Source organism: Chiroxiphia lanceolata, chromosome 24 (assembly GCF_009829145.1).
Source record: "Chiroxiphia lanceolata isolate bChiLan1 chromosome 24, bChiLan1.pri, whole genome shotgun sequence".
Lineage (NCBI taxonomy): Eukaryota > Metazoa > Chordata > Aves > Passeriformes > Pipridae > Chiroxiphia > Chiroxiphia lanceolata.
In genome coordinates, this window is record NC_045660.1 from 5,242,879 (window position 1) to 5,259,822 (window position 16,944).

The window sequence follows — 16,944 nt, forward strand, 5'->3', positions numbered from 1 at the left end:
TTGTAGCTGAACTGGGGAAGGAAGAACTACCAAACAGAAAACATGTTTTAATGACAAAACATCTGCCAGGGTTTGCTCTATGTCAGGTGTTTCTTAGAAAGAGATTTCATTGTATCGTTGTCCCTCTGATCTGCAATGCCTGGATAATGTTTGCAGCAATTAAAGCTGTTCCCAAATCCATATATATTTTATTTCTGTCTTAGGAACATCTCCCTGATTTAGGAAAAGTCACAGGAATAAACAGCTCCTGCATCACCCTCCCTGGGCAAGGCTTTCTGATTTCCCTCCCTGGGGTTTCTCATTAATTACAAGGGTGACAATGATTATTTTTTTTTTCCTTCTGTGATTTCTCTGGTACTTTGGACTGATAATTTCACTGAAAAGGAACCCACCCTTCCTTCCTTAGGGACACGCTGCACTTGTGGGTGTTTGATGGATGAGAGGAACTCTGAGGAAAGCCCTGTAGTAACCTGTGAGTGAGGGGCTGTGCAGTGTGAGCTGGGACAGCTGAGCACAGCAGAAAAAGCCATTTTCACTTGCTTGGCTACAAGAAGGAGGAATTCCTAAAAAAGTTCCTTCTAATCAAAAATCAGTCAGTCCCAGAAGGTCCCATTGAATGATTTATTAACCCCTTATTGCCCCTTCAGTGCTGAGCAAATTCAACTGTCGTCGTCTTGAAACACCCACAAAAAAATTCCTTAAGACCTGGAATGGGATGTGCTTTGTTCCATTCCCTGGTGCTCAGGGAATACAGTCCATGGGTTTTGGCATCTGTGTGTCAAAATCCACCTTTCCCAGGCGTGGCTGAGCCAGGAGCCCCCTCAGCCACAGAGGGGGGTTACCCTTGGTCAGGTTCTGTCCCTCTGCTTCTTGTTCCTGAACCAGCCACACACAGTGAGACCCCCAGGATGGTGAGCAGCATTCCTGCCACAGCCCCTGTGGGAATGAACATATTGGGAATGTGCTTATCAAGAACAGGCAGCAGGGGTTGGAATGAGATGATCTTGAAGGTCCCTCCCAACCCAAACCATTGTGTGATTGTCTGCACAGTTCAGACAATGCTCAGGTGTCACAGGGCAGGGATGTCTGGGCACGTCCAGGCTGGGCCAGGTGAGTTCTGAGGGGGTTTGGATGCTCAGACTGTCCCTGTACACTGAGCACGGGATGTTTCCAAGGAAATGTCACCCATGTTCTGTGTCTGTTGGAGAGATCCAGGCTTAAACAACAACAACTAAGCAGCTCAGTGTGTTCTGACAGCTCCTCTTCCTACAGCTCTTGTTCCTACAGCTCCTCTTCCTACAGCTCCTTTTCCTACAGCTCCTTTTCCTACAGCTCCTGTTCCTACAGCTCCTTGTCCTACAGCTCTTGTTCCTACAGCTCTTGTTCCTACAGCTCCTTGTCCTACAGCTCCCGTTCCTACAGCTCCCGTTCCTACAGCTCCCCTTCCTACAGCTCTTGTTCCTACAGCTCTTGTTCCTACAGCTCCTGTTCCTACAGCTCTTGTTCCTACAGCTCTTGTTCCTACAGCTCTTGTTCCTACAGCTCCTGTTCCTACAGCTCCTGTTCCTACAGCTCTTGTTCCAGGTGCTGGAGTTTTAAACTTTCCAGTTCCCTGCCTTTTTCTGCCCTTCTGAGCAGGGCAATGTCAGTGCAGGACATCAGGGAAGGAAAGAAGGATGGGTGTTGACATTTGGGGGCTTATGAGCCTCTCCTTTTCCATGGTGGGCTTTCTATTTAGTGCTTCTTTTATGGTTCAACATCTAGTTAGGTTTATAAGCTCTTTTAGCTTAGAACAGCCAGTTCTAAATTTAAATTTACCAGCCCTGCCCACAAATCTGTTTCACTTCCCTTTCAGGGCCTGCAGCAAGAGCTGCTGCTGAACCAGGCAAAGCCTTGGGGGGGTATTTGCTGTTTTCACACCCTAAATCAGCCAACAGATGCAGGGGAGGGAATGCCTGAAGTGTGACTTACGTTTGCCACCAACATCCTCTCCCAGGATCCTGCCAGTCACCAGGGTCACCACCAAAGCCAGGGAGTTGCAGAGTGGGACTGCCAGGGACAGGTCTGGAAGGGGAGGTTTAACAGAGCTTAACGTGGAGGTTCTTGGTTTGTTTGGGGTGATTCCAAGGCAGCTGCTGGGTGTTGGGTTAAGTCATCAATCAAAGCACTGATCCTCCCAAAATCCTCACCAAGGCACAACAAAAAAGCGACAAGGACTGACCTGTGGATGCCAAGGTGAGGTAGAAGAGGAGGGATCCACCTTGGTTGAGCAGAAAGGGCACCATGTACTGCAGGGAGAGCACAAACCTGTCAGCAGCCCACACATAAATCCCATATATATAAAACCAGGGATGGAATATTTCACAGTTTAAGTGAGGGTATTGAGGCCAGGAGCAGGTAGGAATGATCCCAAAGGAATTTTGACACTGAGCTTATTCCATGCAAAATATGAGGGTTGATGACCTGACACCTCCAAAAACATCTCAGTCCTGCACAGGGAGGGCAGAGCTACAGGGAATTAAATGAAATATTGCTGAGGGTAAGGAATTCTGATGATATATGGAATATTTCACAGTGAAATAAAGGTATCAAGGCCAGAGTGAGACGCAGGAACGATCCCAGAGGGAAGAATATGGAATATACATGGAATACATATAAATATACATATGGAATATTTAACAATTTAAGTGAAGCTATTGAAGTCAGAGTAAGCAGGCAGCAATGGTCCCAGAGGCAGGAATATGGAATATATATACATGTATTTATATTTATATAAATTATATAGATAGAATTTCCATATTTATAAAAATACATGTGGAATATGTAACAGTTTTAGTGAAGGTATCAAGGCCACAGTAAGAGGTAGGAATGATCCCAGAGGCAGGAATATGGAATATATATATATATATAATATATACAAATATAAAAATATATATAGGATATATACAAATATAAAAATATATATAGGATATATACAAATATAAAAATATATAAATATATGTATTAAGAATAGTATATATCTAAAAATACATTAAAATTTATTATATATATTCCATACACATAAAAACATATATGGAATATTTAAGAGTTGAAGTGAAGGTATCAAGGCCAGAGTAAGAGGCAGGAACAGCCCCAGAGGCAGGAAAATGGAATATATGTATAAATACATATATATATATAAAATATATCTAAAAATTCCATATAGATATTCTGTATATATAAAAACATATATGGAATATTTAAGAGTTGAAGTGAAGGTATCGAGGCCAGAGTGAGACATAGGAATGATCTCAAAGGCAGGAATATGGAATACATATTCCACATAGAAATTCCATAAATATAAAAATACACATGGAATATTTAACAGCTTGAGCAAAGGTATCAGAGCCTGAGTGAAGAAGCAGGAGTGATCCCAGTTTGATCCCTGCCAGGCCCTGCTCCAGGTCCCACCTTGCAGTTGAGGCCGAGGAAGCGGATCTCGGCCAGGAGCTGCCCCAGGCGGCCCCGGCCCTGAACATCCTCCATTCCCGCTGCTCCCGCCCTCAGGAAGGGGCTGCTCCCGCCCCACAGCACGGCCACCAGCGCCAGGGACACTGCCTGCCCTGTGGAACACCGGGATCAGCGGGATGGGGCTCCTGGGACCCCGGCCTGGGATCCCACAGAGCCCAAGGGACGGCCCTCAGCCACCCTGGAACACCCGGGAGTGTCCCAGACCAGGCTGGAGCAACCTGGGATAGGGGAAGGTGTCCCTGCCCATGGCAGGGGGTGGGACTGGATGGGCTTTAAGGTTGGAAAAGCTCTCCCAGACTGTCAAATCCAACCTTGTGCCCCCAAGCCCAATAAGCCCTCTCACAAAGTGTCACATCCACTCGTCGTTTGGACACCCCCAGGGATGGTTTGGACACTCCAGGGGTGGATTGGACACCTCAAAGGATGGTTTGAACACCCCCAGGGATGGTTTGGACACTTCCAGGGATGATTTGGACACTCCAGGGATGGTTTGGACACTCCAGGGATGATTTGGACACTCCAGGGAGCTTTTGGATACTCCAGGGATGATTTACACACTCCAGGGACGGTTTGGACCCCCCCAGGGAGGGGGAGACTCCACCACTTCCCCGGACAGCCCCTTCCAAGGCCTGATCACCCTTTCTGTGAGGAATTTTTTCCTGTTATCCCTCCCCTGGCAGAGCTTGGGGTCGTTTCTCCTGGTCCTGCTGAAGGACACGGAGCTGCTGGAGCGAGTGCAGAGGAGGCACCAAGGTGGTCAGAGGGAGGGAGCAGCTCTGCAGGGAGGAAAGGCTGAGGGAATTGGGATTGTTCAGTATGGAGAAGCCTCGGGGTGACCTCATTGTGGCCTTCCAGGAACATGGGGAGAGACTATTCACAAGGGCTGGAGGGACAGGATAAAGGGGAATGGCTTCACACCAGAAAAGGGGAGATTCAAGTGGGATATTGGGAAAAAATTCCTCCCTGTAAGGGTGGGGAGGGGCTGGAATGGATTTCCCAGAGAAGCTGCGGCTGCCCCATCCCTGGGAGTGTCCAAGGCCAGGACACTGGAGCAACTTGGGGTAGCGGAAGGTGTCCCTGCCCGTGGCAGGGGGCTGGAATCGGGCGATCTTTAAGCTCCCTCCCAACCCCACCCATCCCACGCCTCCATCCCCGTTTACCCGCGACAACCCAACCCCGCTCTCCACAACCTCCCTCCCGCCGCCCACGCTGCTCCAGGGACACCATCACATCCCCTTTCCCCGCCGCCATCTCCTTCCCCTCACCCGCGGTCGCCATGGCAACGGCGCTTCACTTCCTGATCGGACCGGAAGCCCGGCACCGTTGCCATGGCGACCGCGTGACGCATTTCTTCCGCGACTCCCCAACCCGGAAGTGACCGCCTTCCTCTCTCTTTAGCGTGGTCGCCATGGTAAGACCGGAGCGGGGTGGTCGCGATTGTCGCGATTTGTGGCCGCTCCTGATGATTCTGCGGCTCAAAGCCCCCCGGTCCGAGGCTCCTGGGGCGCGGGGGGGCGGCTTGGCCGCCCCCCCGCGCCCCAGGAGCCCCGGACCGGGGGGCCGCGCTCGCCCCCCCGCCTCACCCTCCCTTTCCTTCTCCACCTCCCCTCACTCATTAATTAATAACTTAATAATTACAGAAGCCCATCCTGCTGCAAGGCCATGAGCGCTCCATCACGCAGATCAAATACAACCGCGAGGGAGACCTGCTGTTCACCGTGGCCAAGGATCCCGTGAGTGCTCCCCCCTTACCGCCCCCCGCCATAATTCGTTAGTTTATTATTTAATTAATCCGCGCGTTTTTTTCGCCTCGCAGATCGTCAACGTGTGGTATTCGGTGAACGGCGAGAGGCTGGGCACCTACAACGGGCACACGGGGGCTGTGTGGTGTGTGGATGCCGATTGTATCCTTTTTAAACCCCCCCCCCCCAAAAAAAAAAAAAGACCGGTTTGATCCCATATTTTAGCCCGGGATTCATCCCATCAAACTGCCCCTGGGATCCTTCCTGCTGCTTTACCCTTGATCTCTGCACTTCAGCTCTTGAATATTCCACTTATATTTTTATATATATATTGAATATAGATAAAGAATTTATATATATGGAATTTGTATATATATAAAAACTCCATATATATAATTATCTTTGTGTATGTAATATATATTCTTTTATCTATGTAAGTATATGTATTCCATATTTCTGCCTCTGGGATCATTCCTGCCTGTTATTCTGACATACCTTCACTTAAATTCTTAAATATTCCATGTATATTTTTATATATATGGAATTTATATATATTATATATATTTATGTTTTATATACGTATATACACATTTATATTTATATATACATTTTAATATAAATTTATAGTTATATATATCCAATTATATATATAAATATATATATTCCATATTTCTGCCTCTGGGGTCATTCCTGCCTCTTACTCTGGTCTTGATCCCTTCACTTAAACTGTTACATTTTCCATATGTATTTTTATATAGATGGAATTTTTACACATCTGTATCTATAGAATTTGTACATATCTAAAAATTTATCCATGTCCTTCCCTGACTGGTGACACCCAGGGGACACAAGGCACGTGCTCACGGGCTCTGCCGACAACAGCTGCCGGCTCTGGGACTGTGAGACAGGTAAAACCCTTCCCAAAATCCCTGCCTGACACCTCCAGGGCATCCACAGGGATGGGGCAGCTCCACCATGGAGAGCTGGGGGTGTTCAGCCTGGGGAAGAGACCTTGGAGACCCTTCCAGTGCCTGAAGGGGCTCCAAGGGAGCTGGAGAGGGACCTGGGACAAGGGATGGAGGGACAGGACAAGGGGGAGTAGCTTTAAGCTGGAAAAGGAGAGATTTGGGTGGGAGATTGGGAAGGAATTCTTCTCTGTGAGGGTGGGAGGGGCTGGAATGGATTTCCCAGAGAAGCTGTGGCTGCCCCATCCCTGGAAGTATCCAAGGCCAGGCTGGAGCAACCTGGGATAGCATGAGGTGTCCCTGCAGGCAGAGGGTGGAAAAGGTGATCCATAATGTGCCTTCCGACCCAAAGCACTCTGTTATTCCATGATTAAGCTTGGAAAAGCCCCCCAAAATCCGGTGGTCTGTGACTCACAAGTGATTCTGCAGATCCCAAGTCAGGGACCCCTGACCCTCCTGCTGCCCCTGCCACCCCTTCCCCTGTCCCATAACTCCCCCCCAACCCCCTGAGCCGAGGTCCCTGCCCCCCCCAGGGAAGCAGCTGGCCCTGGTGAAGACCAGCTCTGCTGTGAGGACGTGTGGCTTCGACTTTGGGGGAAACATCATCATGTTCTCCACGGACAAGCAGATGGGCTACCAGTGCTTCGTGAGCTTCTTCGACCTGCGGGACCCCGCCCAGATCGGTGAGGGACCCTCCCCGGGGCTGGGGAGGGGCTGGGGGGGTGTGTGAAGGGCTGTGCCACCTCTCTGTGTGTCTGTCCCCTCCCTCAGAGAACAACGAGCCCTACATGAAGATCCCCTGCAGCGACTCCAAGATCACCAGCGCCGTGTGGGGCCCCCTCGGGGAGTTCATCATCGCGGGCCACGAGAGCGGGGAGCTCAACCAGTTCAGTGCCAAGGTCAGGGACTGGGGGGGGGAAGGATGGCACAGCGTTCCTGTGGGGTTCAGGGGGTAAACTGTAGGAATTTGGGGCTCCAAACAGCAGCTTCATGGAAGGGTAGTTCAAATTTGTGGCTCCCCTGAGCAAGGCGGATGTGCCAACCCCCCCTGCTCAGATGGAGTGAGATGATCTTTAAGTTCCCTTCCAACCCACACCATCCCAGGATGCTATTCCATGATCTCCTAAATTGTTTTCAATGAGGAGGTCACCTCCCAGCTCTCTGATTCTGCCTCTTCCCCCCCAGTCAGGGGAGCAGCTGTCGAACATCAAGGAGCACACCAAGCAGATCAACGACATCCAGACCTCCAGGGACATGACCATGTTCATCACAGCCTCCAAGGACAACACGGCCAAGGTGAGGTTTTTCCATCAGCAGTGGATATATCCTGGCAGGACCTCTCCTCAGAGCTTATCACAGGGGTTTTTTCCTCCTCAGGGATTTGAGGAAGTGGAAAGGCAAAGCTCAGTGGGAAAGCTCAGTGAGAAAGGGGAAATGCCACCGTGTGAAGTTATCAGTCAGGCATTGAAAATGCAATTATTTTGGCATTTCCAGAGTATTTTTGGCATTTTCCAGAATATATTGGCAGCTTACCACCTCTGGAAGGCAACAGGTTTACCTTAGGCCGGTGTTTTGGCGTTCTGGGGAAGTACATTTTGGGATTTGAGTGTCCAGGAGTGACTGCACCTGCCCAGGTGAGGCCCAGCAGCTGGATTTGTGTGAGTTAATTAATGAGCTCTCTGCCTTTTTGCCTCGTAGCTCTTTGACTGCACATCCCTGGAGCACCTGAAGACGTTCCGGACGGAGCGGCCGGTGAACTCCGCCGCCCTCTCCCCCATCTTTGACCATGTAAGAATGAGCTCCCTCAGTGTCACCCTCCTGCTGTGACCCCTGAGTTGTGTCACCAGCATGAGTGTCCCCAGCCCAGCTGAAAACCAGGACTGTGCAATGAGGCTGGGGAATTTTGCTGGCTCTGGCACAGGGAACGAGGCTTTGTGCCCTCTGATTTCCAGCCTCGGTGGTTCTGGGATTCCCCAAAGGCTCTACTCCCTCCTCCCCCAGCTGCTCCTGAGTGTGGGACAAGCAGCACTGAAGGGTGGTGGCTTCTCTCCTTTGCAGGTCGTGCTTGGTGGTGGGCAGGAGGCCATGGATGTGACCACAACCTCCACCAGGATTGGCAAATTTGAGGCCAGGCAGGTCCTTTCCCTCCCCGGAGCGCTCCTGACAGCTCAGAACGCTGTTCCCGGAGCACCCTGCTCCTGGAGGAGTCCTTGAACATGCAGAGCTTGTTTGAGGAATCCCTGATTGTGCCCCTTCCAGGCTCCCAGCTCCTTGTGACAGAGTAAATCTCCTTCCTTCTCCCAGGTTCTTCCACTTGGCTTTTGAGGAAGAGTTTGGCAGAGTGAAGGGTCACTTTGGTCCCATCAACAGCGTCGCGTTTCACCCCGACGGGAAGAGGTGAGGCTCTCTGGGGGTCTTGCAGCATGTCCCAGCCCAGCCAATCCCACTTTTTAGTTGGGATGTGTCTGGACCTACAGGATCCCTGTGCTGGGAGCAGAACCAGCACCTTAATCCTCCCATTCCAGCCTCCCCTCAGGCCAGCCCGGGGGGTCACTAACACCCTGTTCCACACTTTGGCTGCCTCACTGATCCTTTCTTTACCTTGTGACTCCTGTGTTAGTTCCAGGAGGGGGTTGTGAGGCCAGACTTGCCCCTGGTTGCTCCTGCAGCATTTCTGACTGTCCCTTTCCTCCCTGCAGTTACAGCAGTGGGGGTGAGGATGGCTACGTCCGCATCCACTACTTCGATCCCCAGTACTTCGAGTTTGAGTTTGAAGCCTGAAGGAGGATTTCCCTCTCCTCTCCTCCTCCTTTTTCTCCTCCAACCCCTTGCCCAGTCCATCAGCTCTGTCACGGGGCTGTTGTGAGGCCTGAAGTTCTCCTGCTGCATTTTGGGGGCTGTGTGAAGGTGGGGAAGTGGAAACTCAGCCAGCTCCAAAGGGCAGGAATGGCTTTTGTGGGAAGGCTACTGGGTTGGCTGCCTGCCTGCCCCGGGGGCTTCCTGCCTGCTGGGCATATTTATACATCAGGGGAGGGAAAAAATCATCAGGAAATAAATAGAAATCTTTTGTAAACACAAGGCAAAGCACCTCTGTGGGTTTTTTGCTTGGTTTTTTTTCCCCAGTTAACCCAAGGACTTTGTTTTCCTGGCTCTGTTGCCAGTGCCTTGCTCCACACCCATGGGCAGACAGACAGTGCTGCTCCTCCTGGGACCTCTGCCCATCCTGGCTTAACTCTTTCCCAGGGAGTGACCCAGAGCCTCAGGTCCAGCCCTGAAGTGTGAAGAGGCTGGAAGTGCAGCAGCCAGGAATTGTTTTCCAGCTGACACGCACGCGCCCGGCCCGGCCGCTTTGTTTATCTGCTGGGCTGACCCTGGGCCAACTTTCCTCATGGAACAGTTATTTCCTGCTCTAGGAGCTCGTGCTCCTCATCCTTCCCCCCTGTCTCACCCTGCCTGTCGGGAGGGGTGGTTTGTTTCTCTTTCCTTCCTCAAATCTGGGTTCAAGGGCAGAATTCCCAGCCCGGCTCTCCCAGCTTGGAGTGCCTGATGCAACAGTGAGGCTGCAGCCTCTGTGCCTTCTGTGGAGAGGGTGTTGGTTTAGTGTGAGCTGCTGGTTTTGCTGTGCCTGGCAGGCAGGCAGGTTGATGTCCTGCTCCACAGCCATCCACAAGTGCTGCCGAAATCCCCCTGGGAAGGAGCATCTTCCTCCTGCCCCTATGGAAGAGCAGAATGCCAGTGTGGGCTGGGAGAGAGGCTTTACTGAAACAAGCTCAGTCTGGGCAGCCCAAAGGCTGGGAAAGGGGGTCTGTTCCTCCCTCCCAGAGCTGTCTGTGGGGTCTGTGTCCAGCACAGTGCTTCCCACAGGAAGCTCCAGTGTTGCCTTGTCCTGGCATCCCATGGGGCTGAACTGCCCGTGCTGCCCTTCATCTCCTGTTCTCCATCCCAGCAGTGGGGTCAGAGAGGGACTGGCTCAGCCTGTTCCCTGTGCTCTCCTTGGCAGGGGCGTTGTTTTCCTCAACCAACCGCTGGATCTCTGCCCAGGCCTCATCCAGGTGCTGGGATGGACGGATCCAACGGAGGAATAAACCTGGGAGAGAAGGGGCTGGGCGTTATTTCAGCCCTGTCAGCGAGGGAAAGGCAGAGCAGCTTCCCCTCAGCCAGCCCAGCTCGGGGCTGAGGATGGATTTTGGGAGGATCCCGCTCACCCTGCCAGAGCTGGATGCTCTGGGGCTCCACAGAGGGCCAGATCACCAGGGTGTTGTGCGAGTAGAGAGGGTTCAGGAGCTTCTGCTGCTCCTCGGGCCGGTTCAGCCAGGCCCAGAGCGAGTGTGTGCTCTCCTTCACCTTGCACAGGCTCCTGTGGGACACAGGGGATGCGTTTCAGTCCCTGCCAGGGCTCTTGGGGTTTGCTGTGACCCGAACTGTGACCAGGAGGGGATTTGCTGGAGTTGCTCCTTGGGGACAGCGCTGTCCCCACCCTCTCACCTCTCCTTCTCGTTGTTGCAGAGGAAGGTGCCGTAGGCCGAGGCGTAGGCGTTGTCGAAGAGGGAGAGGAGGAGACGCTCCCCAAATTCCAGGGAGAAGGGGAACTGGCGGCTCAGCTGCCACACACAGTCGAGGAAGAGCAGGAAAAGCGGTGCCTCCTGCTTCAGCCGGGCGTGGGAATAGGCGGAGTGGGCGCAGCGGAGGTGGAAGGGGTGTCCGGCCTGTGGGACGCCAAGGGGGGGGATATGGGGCTGAGGGTGCCCAGCCAGGCTGGGATCCCCATCCCCCTCGGAGCTGCTGCTCTCACCTGGATCCACTCCCGCTCCAGCAGCCCCTGGAATCCCATCAGGGTGCGGCAGGACGGGTCCAGGATCACCTGGGCCAGCGCTGTCACCAGCAGCGTCGTGTCCGTCCCCTCCGCCCCGTGCACCAGCACCTTGGCCTCCTCCCTGTCGGGATTGACCTGGGCTGGCACCCGGATTTCGTGCCACGCTGGGAGTTGGGGGAAGGAGGGGCTTTGGGGTGCAGCCCCCTTACCTGTCCATGCACTGGGCAGCCAGGCAGGCCGTGCTCAGGGCTGCCTTGATGTGGCTGAGCCAGCGGCTGCTCTCCAGCCGGCCCAGCCACCGGTCCATGCTCAGGGAGGGGTCACTGCAGGCTTCCACCAGCTTGGCGAAGCTCTCCTGCAGCGGGCGGCCCCTGGGAGCGGGGAGAGAGGTGCTGGGGGCTTGGTGACTCTTTTGTGGGGGTGGACTCCCCACGTCATGCCAGGCAGTGTGTCACGAGAGCGCCAGGGCTCAGCACAGCCCTCACCTCTCCAGGGGCCGATGCAGCCTCCTCCACTGTGGGTAGGAGGATTTGGGCTCTGTGCCTCCCCCGGTCATCCGAGCCTGCTTTGCTGCCTGGGCCGAGCGTGTGTCGATGATGAAGCCCCTCTCCCCCTCGTCCAGGATCGTCCCCAGCAGCGTCTCGTCCTCGCGGCACCGCCTGCGGTTGGGTCCCGTCAGGGGTTGGCTGCTCCGGAGCAACACCTGCAGGGTGAGAGATGGAGATCACCCCCACAGCATGGGGGGGCTTCCAGCCACCTTTCTCAGAGGGCTGGCAGCCGTGGGAGAGGGGACGAGGGGGCAGGGCGGACTCACAGTGCGGTTTTTGGGGTGGAAGTAGCTGAGGACGGGGAACCTCCCTCCCTGCCGGAACCGGGCAGCCTTTCTCAGGGCCTCATCGCCCACGGCCGCCGGCACAATCACGGCGGGAGGGTACGTGGGGCAGGTGCTGAAGTCCTGGTTCACGGTGCTCAGCCGCCACTGGCTCGTCTGGGGCAGACATGGGGTCAGGGGGAGCCCCGGTACCCAGCCCAGCGTGGGTGGGGGGGGACTCAGGTCTCCTTCCAGCCTCACCTGCGAGGAGATCTGCTGGAAGTACTGCTCAAGGGGGAACTGGTGCCATCCTTCCTCGAGCTTCAGGCTCGGGGGTCTGTAGAAGAACGGGTACATCATCATCACGGAGTCCACCGAGGAGAGGGCCTGGAGCAGCGGGAGCAAAGGCAGCGCTGATCATGGTGCAGGGAATGCGGCTGGGAATGTCCCCAGGGCTCTGCAAACCCCGTGGCTGTTCCCTGCTCCTGGCCACATCCCAGCACCAGGCCAGGGCTGGGCAGCACCAGCGGCCCCACGGGGCACCCTGTGCCAGCGCTGCCGGAGCTGAGTGCTTATTTACCCAGCGAACGACAGGCGCAGAGCAAACACGGCGGGGCCGCTTTGCCCTGGCAACCCTTTGCTGCCCGGGGCTCACCTCGATGGAGCTGGCGATGTTGAGACATTCCTCCATGCCCGGGATCTCCAGCTGCAGCACCTTCAGGTCTTTGCACCGGAGCGTGATGGTGCCGGAGGAGCCGGTGAGCCTGGGGGAGGCAGGAGGGGGGTCAGGGCTGGCCGGGGGTCCGTGCGCGCACAGACGGACACACAGACAGCGCCGAGCTGCCCTCTCCCCCCGAGGGCTGTGCTGGTGTGGTTGCCAAATCTCTGGCTCTCGTCTGCCCCCGGAGCCGGGATTTCCACCGTCTCCCTGCCCTGGACGGGGCACGGCGGGCGCCGCGGTGGTTGGCAGAGCCAAGGGAGCGTTAAAAGCCAAACCTGGTGTCCCGGGCGGAGCTGTTAGTCCGGGGGGGCTGGTACCAGCCTAAATTCTGCACTCTGAGGAGAAGAGGAGGTCAGCGCCCGGTGCTGCCGTGTTGGGCCGTGAGGGAGAGGAAGGACAAGGCTCGGCGGGCAGCACCCAGGGGTGGCCGTGCTCTGCTCGGGAGCGCTCCAGCTCGGGAGGAAGGGGTGACAGGGCCGGGAGGGAGCGCGGGGCAGCTGCGGGGTGGGGACCAGCACACGCACCTCTTCTCCACGGCGTCCACGTTTCGGATGAGCAGCCAGAGCTCCACGTCCCCGCCGGGGCAGGAGGAGAGGAGCAGGTGGTGGCTGGTGATGCACAGGGTGCCCCTCACCGCCGGCAGCCCCGCGCACGACAGCAGCACGTTCTCCACCGTCGCCGTCTTGATCAGCTCCGAGAACTCCATGGCCGGCTCTGCCCGGCGCGGGGGACTGGGGAGGGAGAAAGGGGAAATCCTGCAGCGCACGGCCCGGCTGGAAACCCCTTCTTCCCTCTGCGTCACGGCCTCACCCCCTCTGGGTGTTTGCACTGTCACCTACAGCGGACGGAGCTGCGAAACGCAGCCAGGGGGACGTTTCCTCCCCGGGGAAACTGAGGCACGGGGCGGGGAGGGCTGAGCTGGCCCCAGACTCCCACCCAAGCCGGGTGTCCCGTGCCGGCTGCGCTGCAGGGAGGCGATTTTTGGTGAAAATGGGAATGCAGAGAGCAGCTCCAGGTCCTTCCCTGCCACCCCGTCACCAGCCGCCCCCGACCCGGCTGCCAGGGCCCCGTGGGTTCTGCCAGGGCCCCTGTGCCCACAGTGTCCCCCCCCGGGCCTGGGGACGGGGCAGGAGGTGCTGCCAAGGCCCCTGGATGAGGAGGAGGAGGAGGGTGGGCACCTGGCAGTGCCCCTGCCACCCCTCTGCTTACCTGCTCGGGCTGGGGGGGCAGGTGGGGGGGACCTCGAGTGGCAAGCAGGGACCTTGGGGTGCAAGTGGGAGGACAGTGGGGTGCAGGCAGGGGACCTCGGAATGCCCACGGGGAGCTCCTGGGCATAAGCAGGGGACCATGGGGTGCAAGCAGGGACGGTGGGGTGCAAGGAAGACTCTCAGGGCGCAATAGGAGACTGTGGGGTGGCACCAGGGACCCTGGGGTGCAAGCGGGGGACCCCAGAGTGCCAACAGACACAAGCAGAGGAGCTCAGGGTGCAAGCGGGGGGGGGGGATTTCGGGGTGTAAAAGGGGGATCTCGGGGCGCGAGAGGGGGAGCTCGGGGTGGGAGGAGGGACCTGGGGGTGCACGCGGGGACCTCGGGGTGGAAGCGGGGGGGGCGGCGATGCCCCGCACAGCCCTGGCGGGCCGGCGGATGTCGGGTTTAAGGTGGCCCGGTCCGGAGGGACGGGGCGCTCCTCGGGGTTGGGGGGCTCCCGGGGTGGGCCGGGAGGCGGGGGTGTCTCCGCGTGGGGTGCGGGAGCGAGGGGACACGAGTGGGGCCGTGGGAGGGACACGCGAAGGAGAGGCGGGGGCTCGCTCGCAGCACTGGCGAGGCACGCGCGGAATTTGGGGGGGCACTCTGGGGGCGCCGGAGGGGTCGGGGGTGGGCGTCCGAGGGGCAGGTGAGACCCGTGGGACACAGGTAAGACCCGGCCCCCATCACTGCTGCCCCTGGAGCCCCCCGGGGCAGGGAGGAGGGGGGAGAGGGCAGATCCCGACGCGGTTCCACCTTAACGTCCCGTCCGGGTGCGGGACCCCGGCTGCCCCTTGTGCCCACCCCCCCACGGTTTCTTTTTCCTTCCTTAGGTTTTTTTTGGGTCCCCCCCCGGGTGCGGGGAGGAGGCGGCTGCGCCCGGGGATAAATCATTCCCGCTCCTCCGTGCCCGGTGAAGGCTTCGTCCGGGAACGGGGAGTCTCCTCCCAGCCGGAGACAATGATGCTAAAAACGAAAAGGAAAACAACAAAAAAAAACCCCACCAGAACAACATCGAATAAACCCAAAAACCCTCCTCCTTTGCACTCCTCTGGATAAGGAAATTCCTGCCCATCGGAATTGTCCTCGGGGGATGGATAAATAGCTGGGAACTGGGCACAGCTGGGGGAGTGAGGGAGTGGGTGGTTGGGTGGTCGTGGCCGGGGTGGAGGTTTCATTTCCGCGGCGGGTGGGTTGTTGAGTGGGCAGAGGTCACCCGAGGGGCTTGGGGGGCTGCGGGGGGTCCCACCATGGCCCTCAGCCAGCTGAAGTTCAAGGAGCTGGGCGAGGAGGAGCCCACCTGGGAGGAGGAGAACCTGGACAGTGTGAAGGCTCTGACGGCCAAGCTGAAGCTGCAGACCCGGAGACCCTCGTACCTGGAGTGGGAGGCCCGGGTGAGGGGGCAGCGCTGGGGCACCTCGGGGGGGGCCCAGGGGGCTGAGCAGGGCCCTGGGCACCCCGAGGACCAGCTGGGTGGTGGCGTCTGTGGCTTTGCCACCATGGAGGCGGCTCTGGAGTGGCTGAGGACGGAGCTGGTGAGTAGCCGGCAGTGGGATGAGGGGTGAGGTGGGACCACAGGGCTCCCCTGTGCCTGACCTCACGCAGCAGTGAGGGGACGTGGCAGGGTCAGCAGGGGCTTTGCTCCTTTGCCCGGCTCGGTGGGTGCACGAGGATTTTTGCAAGGCACACGTGGCTCTGTGGTGCCACAGCTCTGCCCCTGTCCCCTCACCACACTGTTGGGGTCTGCACTTGTCACCCCCCCCCCGCCTGCTCTGCTGGTGGCACTGCTACTGTGGACTTGTTGATGTGGCACGTGGTGGCTTCCAGAGGGTGGCACCCAAAATCCCTCAGAACTCAGGGCAGGTGGAGCTGAGCCGTGGTGCTGCCAGCCCTGCTCCAGGGGCAGTGCCATGGGAAATGCCACCACCCCCATGGGGCACAGGGTGTTTGGGGGTGCCCAGTAGCCTGTCCCTGAGGCAGCAACAGGATAAAAAGCCCACGGGAATCAGACACTTGTGCCCACCACAGGACCGCATGCGTGGGCTCTGTGCTGTCCCAGGGTGGGTTTGTTCCCTGGTCAAGCCCCATCCCTGCTGCCCCATCACCCCTGCAGCTGATCCGGGGGGTGATCCCGCTCCATCCTGACTCCGGTCTCCCTTCCAGAGGGAGATGCAGGCTGTGGACCAGCACCTGGCACAGCAGCTGATGCGCCTGCGGGCGCGGCTGCACCGGCTGAAGGTGGAGCAGGCCTGTCACCAGCACAAGGAGATGCTGGACGACGCCACCTTCGGCCTCGAGGGCTGCGAGGAAGACTCGGATCTGCTCTGCAACATCCCCCCCAAGGCCGCCTTCCTGCTCTCCACGCCCCTCAAGCACATCGGGGTCACCCGCATGAACATCAACTCCCGCCGCTTCTCCCTCTGCTGATCCCCCCCGGGGGCCGGGTGGGAGCCCCGCAGGCACCCACGGGTGCATCTGGACCTGGCAGGGCTCGAGGATCACTCCCCAAATCCCTCAGGGCTCAGGGCAGGCGGAGCTGAGCCGTGGTGCTGCCAGCCCTGCTCCAGGAGCAGTGCCATGGGAAGTGCCACCACCCCCATGGGGCACAGGGAGTTCTGGGGGCCTGTCCCTAAGGACAGTGGGGTCAAACACAGTGGAAAATGTTGGGAGCAGCCCTTTGAGGCGGAATAAAAGGAGGTGAAGGTGAGAGCTGATGTTTTTTTCTGCATTTTCACGTACCCAGGCACCTTCCTGGCCCTGTAGATGTGGCTCCAAGATTTTTGCTGTGGGGACCGGGAAGGGGGGCAGGGAGGTGACAGCACAAGCTGCCACTTGGGGATGCGACTTCCGCAGGGCCCTGTGTGCAAGCAGTGCCAGGGACAATGTGGGGAGACCCAGGGAAGCTGTGGGATGACCTAGGGATCATTTTGGGGGCTGCTTCTCCTTCCCAGGCCACGGGGAGAGCCTGATGTGCCCCCCAGGCTGCCATAACCCCCTCTCCCCTCTCAACACAGCTGGGCTTCCTGTGCCTCACCGAGCTGATACCTGCGGCTTCGTGTTTGATCTCAGAAGCCAAGACAATGGTGTTGTGGTTGCTCTGCTCTGAGCTGTCTCCAAAACACAGGGCTGGCAGACCT

The 16,944-nt window shown here is 57.2% G+C and overlaps 4 protein-coding genes across 5 annotated transcripts; 2 read left to right on the forward strand and 2 right to left on the reverse strand.

Moving 5' to 3' along the window:
• Positions 1-607: 607 nt before the first annotated feature.
• TMEM234 (transmembrane protein 234) lies at positions 608-4,853 on the reverse strand. The gene is made up of 5 exons (XM_032709860.1): positions 4,776-4,853; positions 3,451-3,602; positions 2,222-2,288; positions 1,972-2,064; positions 608-936 (listed from the first exon to the last, which is right to left on the reverse strand). Exons 1-5 carry the CDS (start codon positions 4,786-4,788, stop codon positions 839-841), a joined length of 423 nt encoding a protein of 140 aa, XP_032565751.1. The 5' UTR covers positions 4,789-4,853; the 3' UTR covers positions 608-838.
• Positions 4,822-9,297, forward strand: EIF3I (eukaryotic translation initiation factor 3 subunit I). Its single transcript, XM_032709855.1, has 11 exons — positions 4,822-4,921; positions 5,151-5,243; positions 5,327-5,414; positions 6,095-6,160; positions 6,751-6,900; positions 6,989-7,116; positions 7,403-7,513; positions 7,916-8,005; positions 8,276-8,349; positions 8,522-8,614; positions 8,917-9,297. The coding sequence occupies exons 1-11, from the start codon at positions 4,919-4,921 to the stop codon at positions 8,996-8,998; spliced, it is 978 nt and encodes a 325-aa protein (XP_032565746.1). The 5' UTR covers positions 4,822-4,918; the 3' UTR covers positions 8,999-9,297.
• A 658-nt stretch (positions 9,298-9,955) lies between these two features.
• LOC116797905 (myotubularin-related protein 9-like) lies at positions 9,956-13,467 on the reverse strand. 2 transcript variants are annotated; one of them, XM_032709846.1, is made up of 11 exons: positions 13,087-13,467; positions 12,838-12,897; positions 12,497-12,605; positions 12,103-12,228; positions 11,845-12,018; positions 11,516-11,733; positions 11,240-11,401; positions 11,010-11,151; positions 10,703-10,923; positions 10,423-10,574; positions 9,956-10,304 (listed from the first exon to the last, which is right to left on the reverse strand). In XM_032709846.1, the coding sequence occupies exons 1-11, from the start codon at positions 13,266-13,268 to the stop codon at positions 10,141-10,143; spliced, it is 1,710 nt and encodes a 569-aa protein (XP_032565737.1). In that variant the 5' UTR covers positions 13,269-13,467; the 3' UTR covers positions 9,956-10,140. The 2 variants fall into 2 exon arrangements, with proteins under 2 accessions (XP_032565737.1, XP_032565738.1); XM_032709847.1 differs by lacking the exon at positions 12,838-12,897 and having other exon boundaries at positions 13,087-13,464.
• A 918-nt stretch (positions 13,468-14,385) lies between these two features.
• FAM167B (family with sequence similarity 167 member B) lies at positions 14,386-16,514 on the forward strand. The gene is made up of 2 exons (XM_032709859.1): positions 14,386-15,342; positions 15,971-16,514. Exons 1-2 carry the CDS (start codon positions 15,058-15,060, stop codon positions 16,232-16,234), a joined length of 549 nt encoding a protein of 182 aa, XP_032565750.1. The 5' UTR covers positions 14,386-15,057; the 3' UTR covers positions 16,235-16,514.
• Positions 16,515-16,944: the final 430 nt, after the last annotated feature.

Excerpts from the sequence above, each read along its gene's own strand:
- EIF3I (XM_032709855.1), top strand. Across the intron at positions 6,161-6,750 it reads GCTCTGGGACTGTGAGACAG|GGAAGCAGCTGGCCCTGGTG; the intron begins GTAAAACCCTTC and ends TGCCCCCCCCAG. Across the intron at positions 7,514-7,915 it reads CCAAGGACAACACGGCCAAG|CTCTTTGACTGCACATCCCT; the intron begins GTGAGGTTTTTC and ends TTTGCCTCGTAG.
- LOC116797905 (XM_032709846.1), bottom strand. The coding sequence starts at position 13,268 with ATGGAGTTCTCGGAGCTGATCAAGACGGCGACGGTGGAGAACGTGCTG. Across the intron at positions 12,898-13,086 it reads GTGGACGCCGTGGAGAAGAG|AGTGCAGAATTTAGGCTGGT; the intron begins GTGCGTGTGCTG and ends TCTTCTCCTCAG. Across the intron at positions 12,229-12,496 it reads ACATCGCCAGCTCCATCGAG|GCCCTCTCCTCGGTGGACTC; the intron begins GTGAGCCCCGGG and ends CCGCTGCTCCAG.
- FAM167B (XM_032709859.1), top strand. The coding sequence starts at position 15,058 with ATGGCCCTCAGCCAGCTGAAGTTCAAGGAGCTGGGCGAGGAGGAGCCC. Across the intron at positions 15,343-15,970 it reads AGTGGCTGAGGACGGAGCTG|AGGGAGATGCAGGCTGTGGA; the intron begins GTGAGTAGCCGG and ends TCTCCCTTCCAG.
- TMEM234 (XM_032709860.1), bottom strand. Across the intron at positions 2,289-3,450 it reads TCCTCGGCCTCAACTGCAAG|TACATGGTGCCCTTTCTGCT; the intron begins GTGGGACCTGGA and ends CTCTCCCTGCAG. Across the intron at positions 2,065-2,221 it reads CCTCACCTTGGCATCCACAG|ACCTGTCCCTGGCAGTCCCA; the intron begins GTCAGTCCTTGT and ends CTCCCCTTCCAG.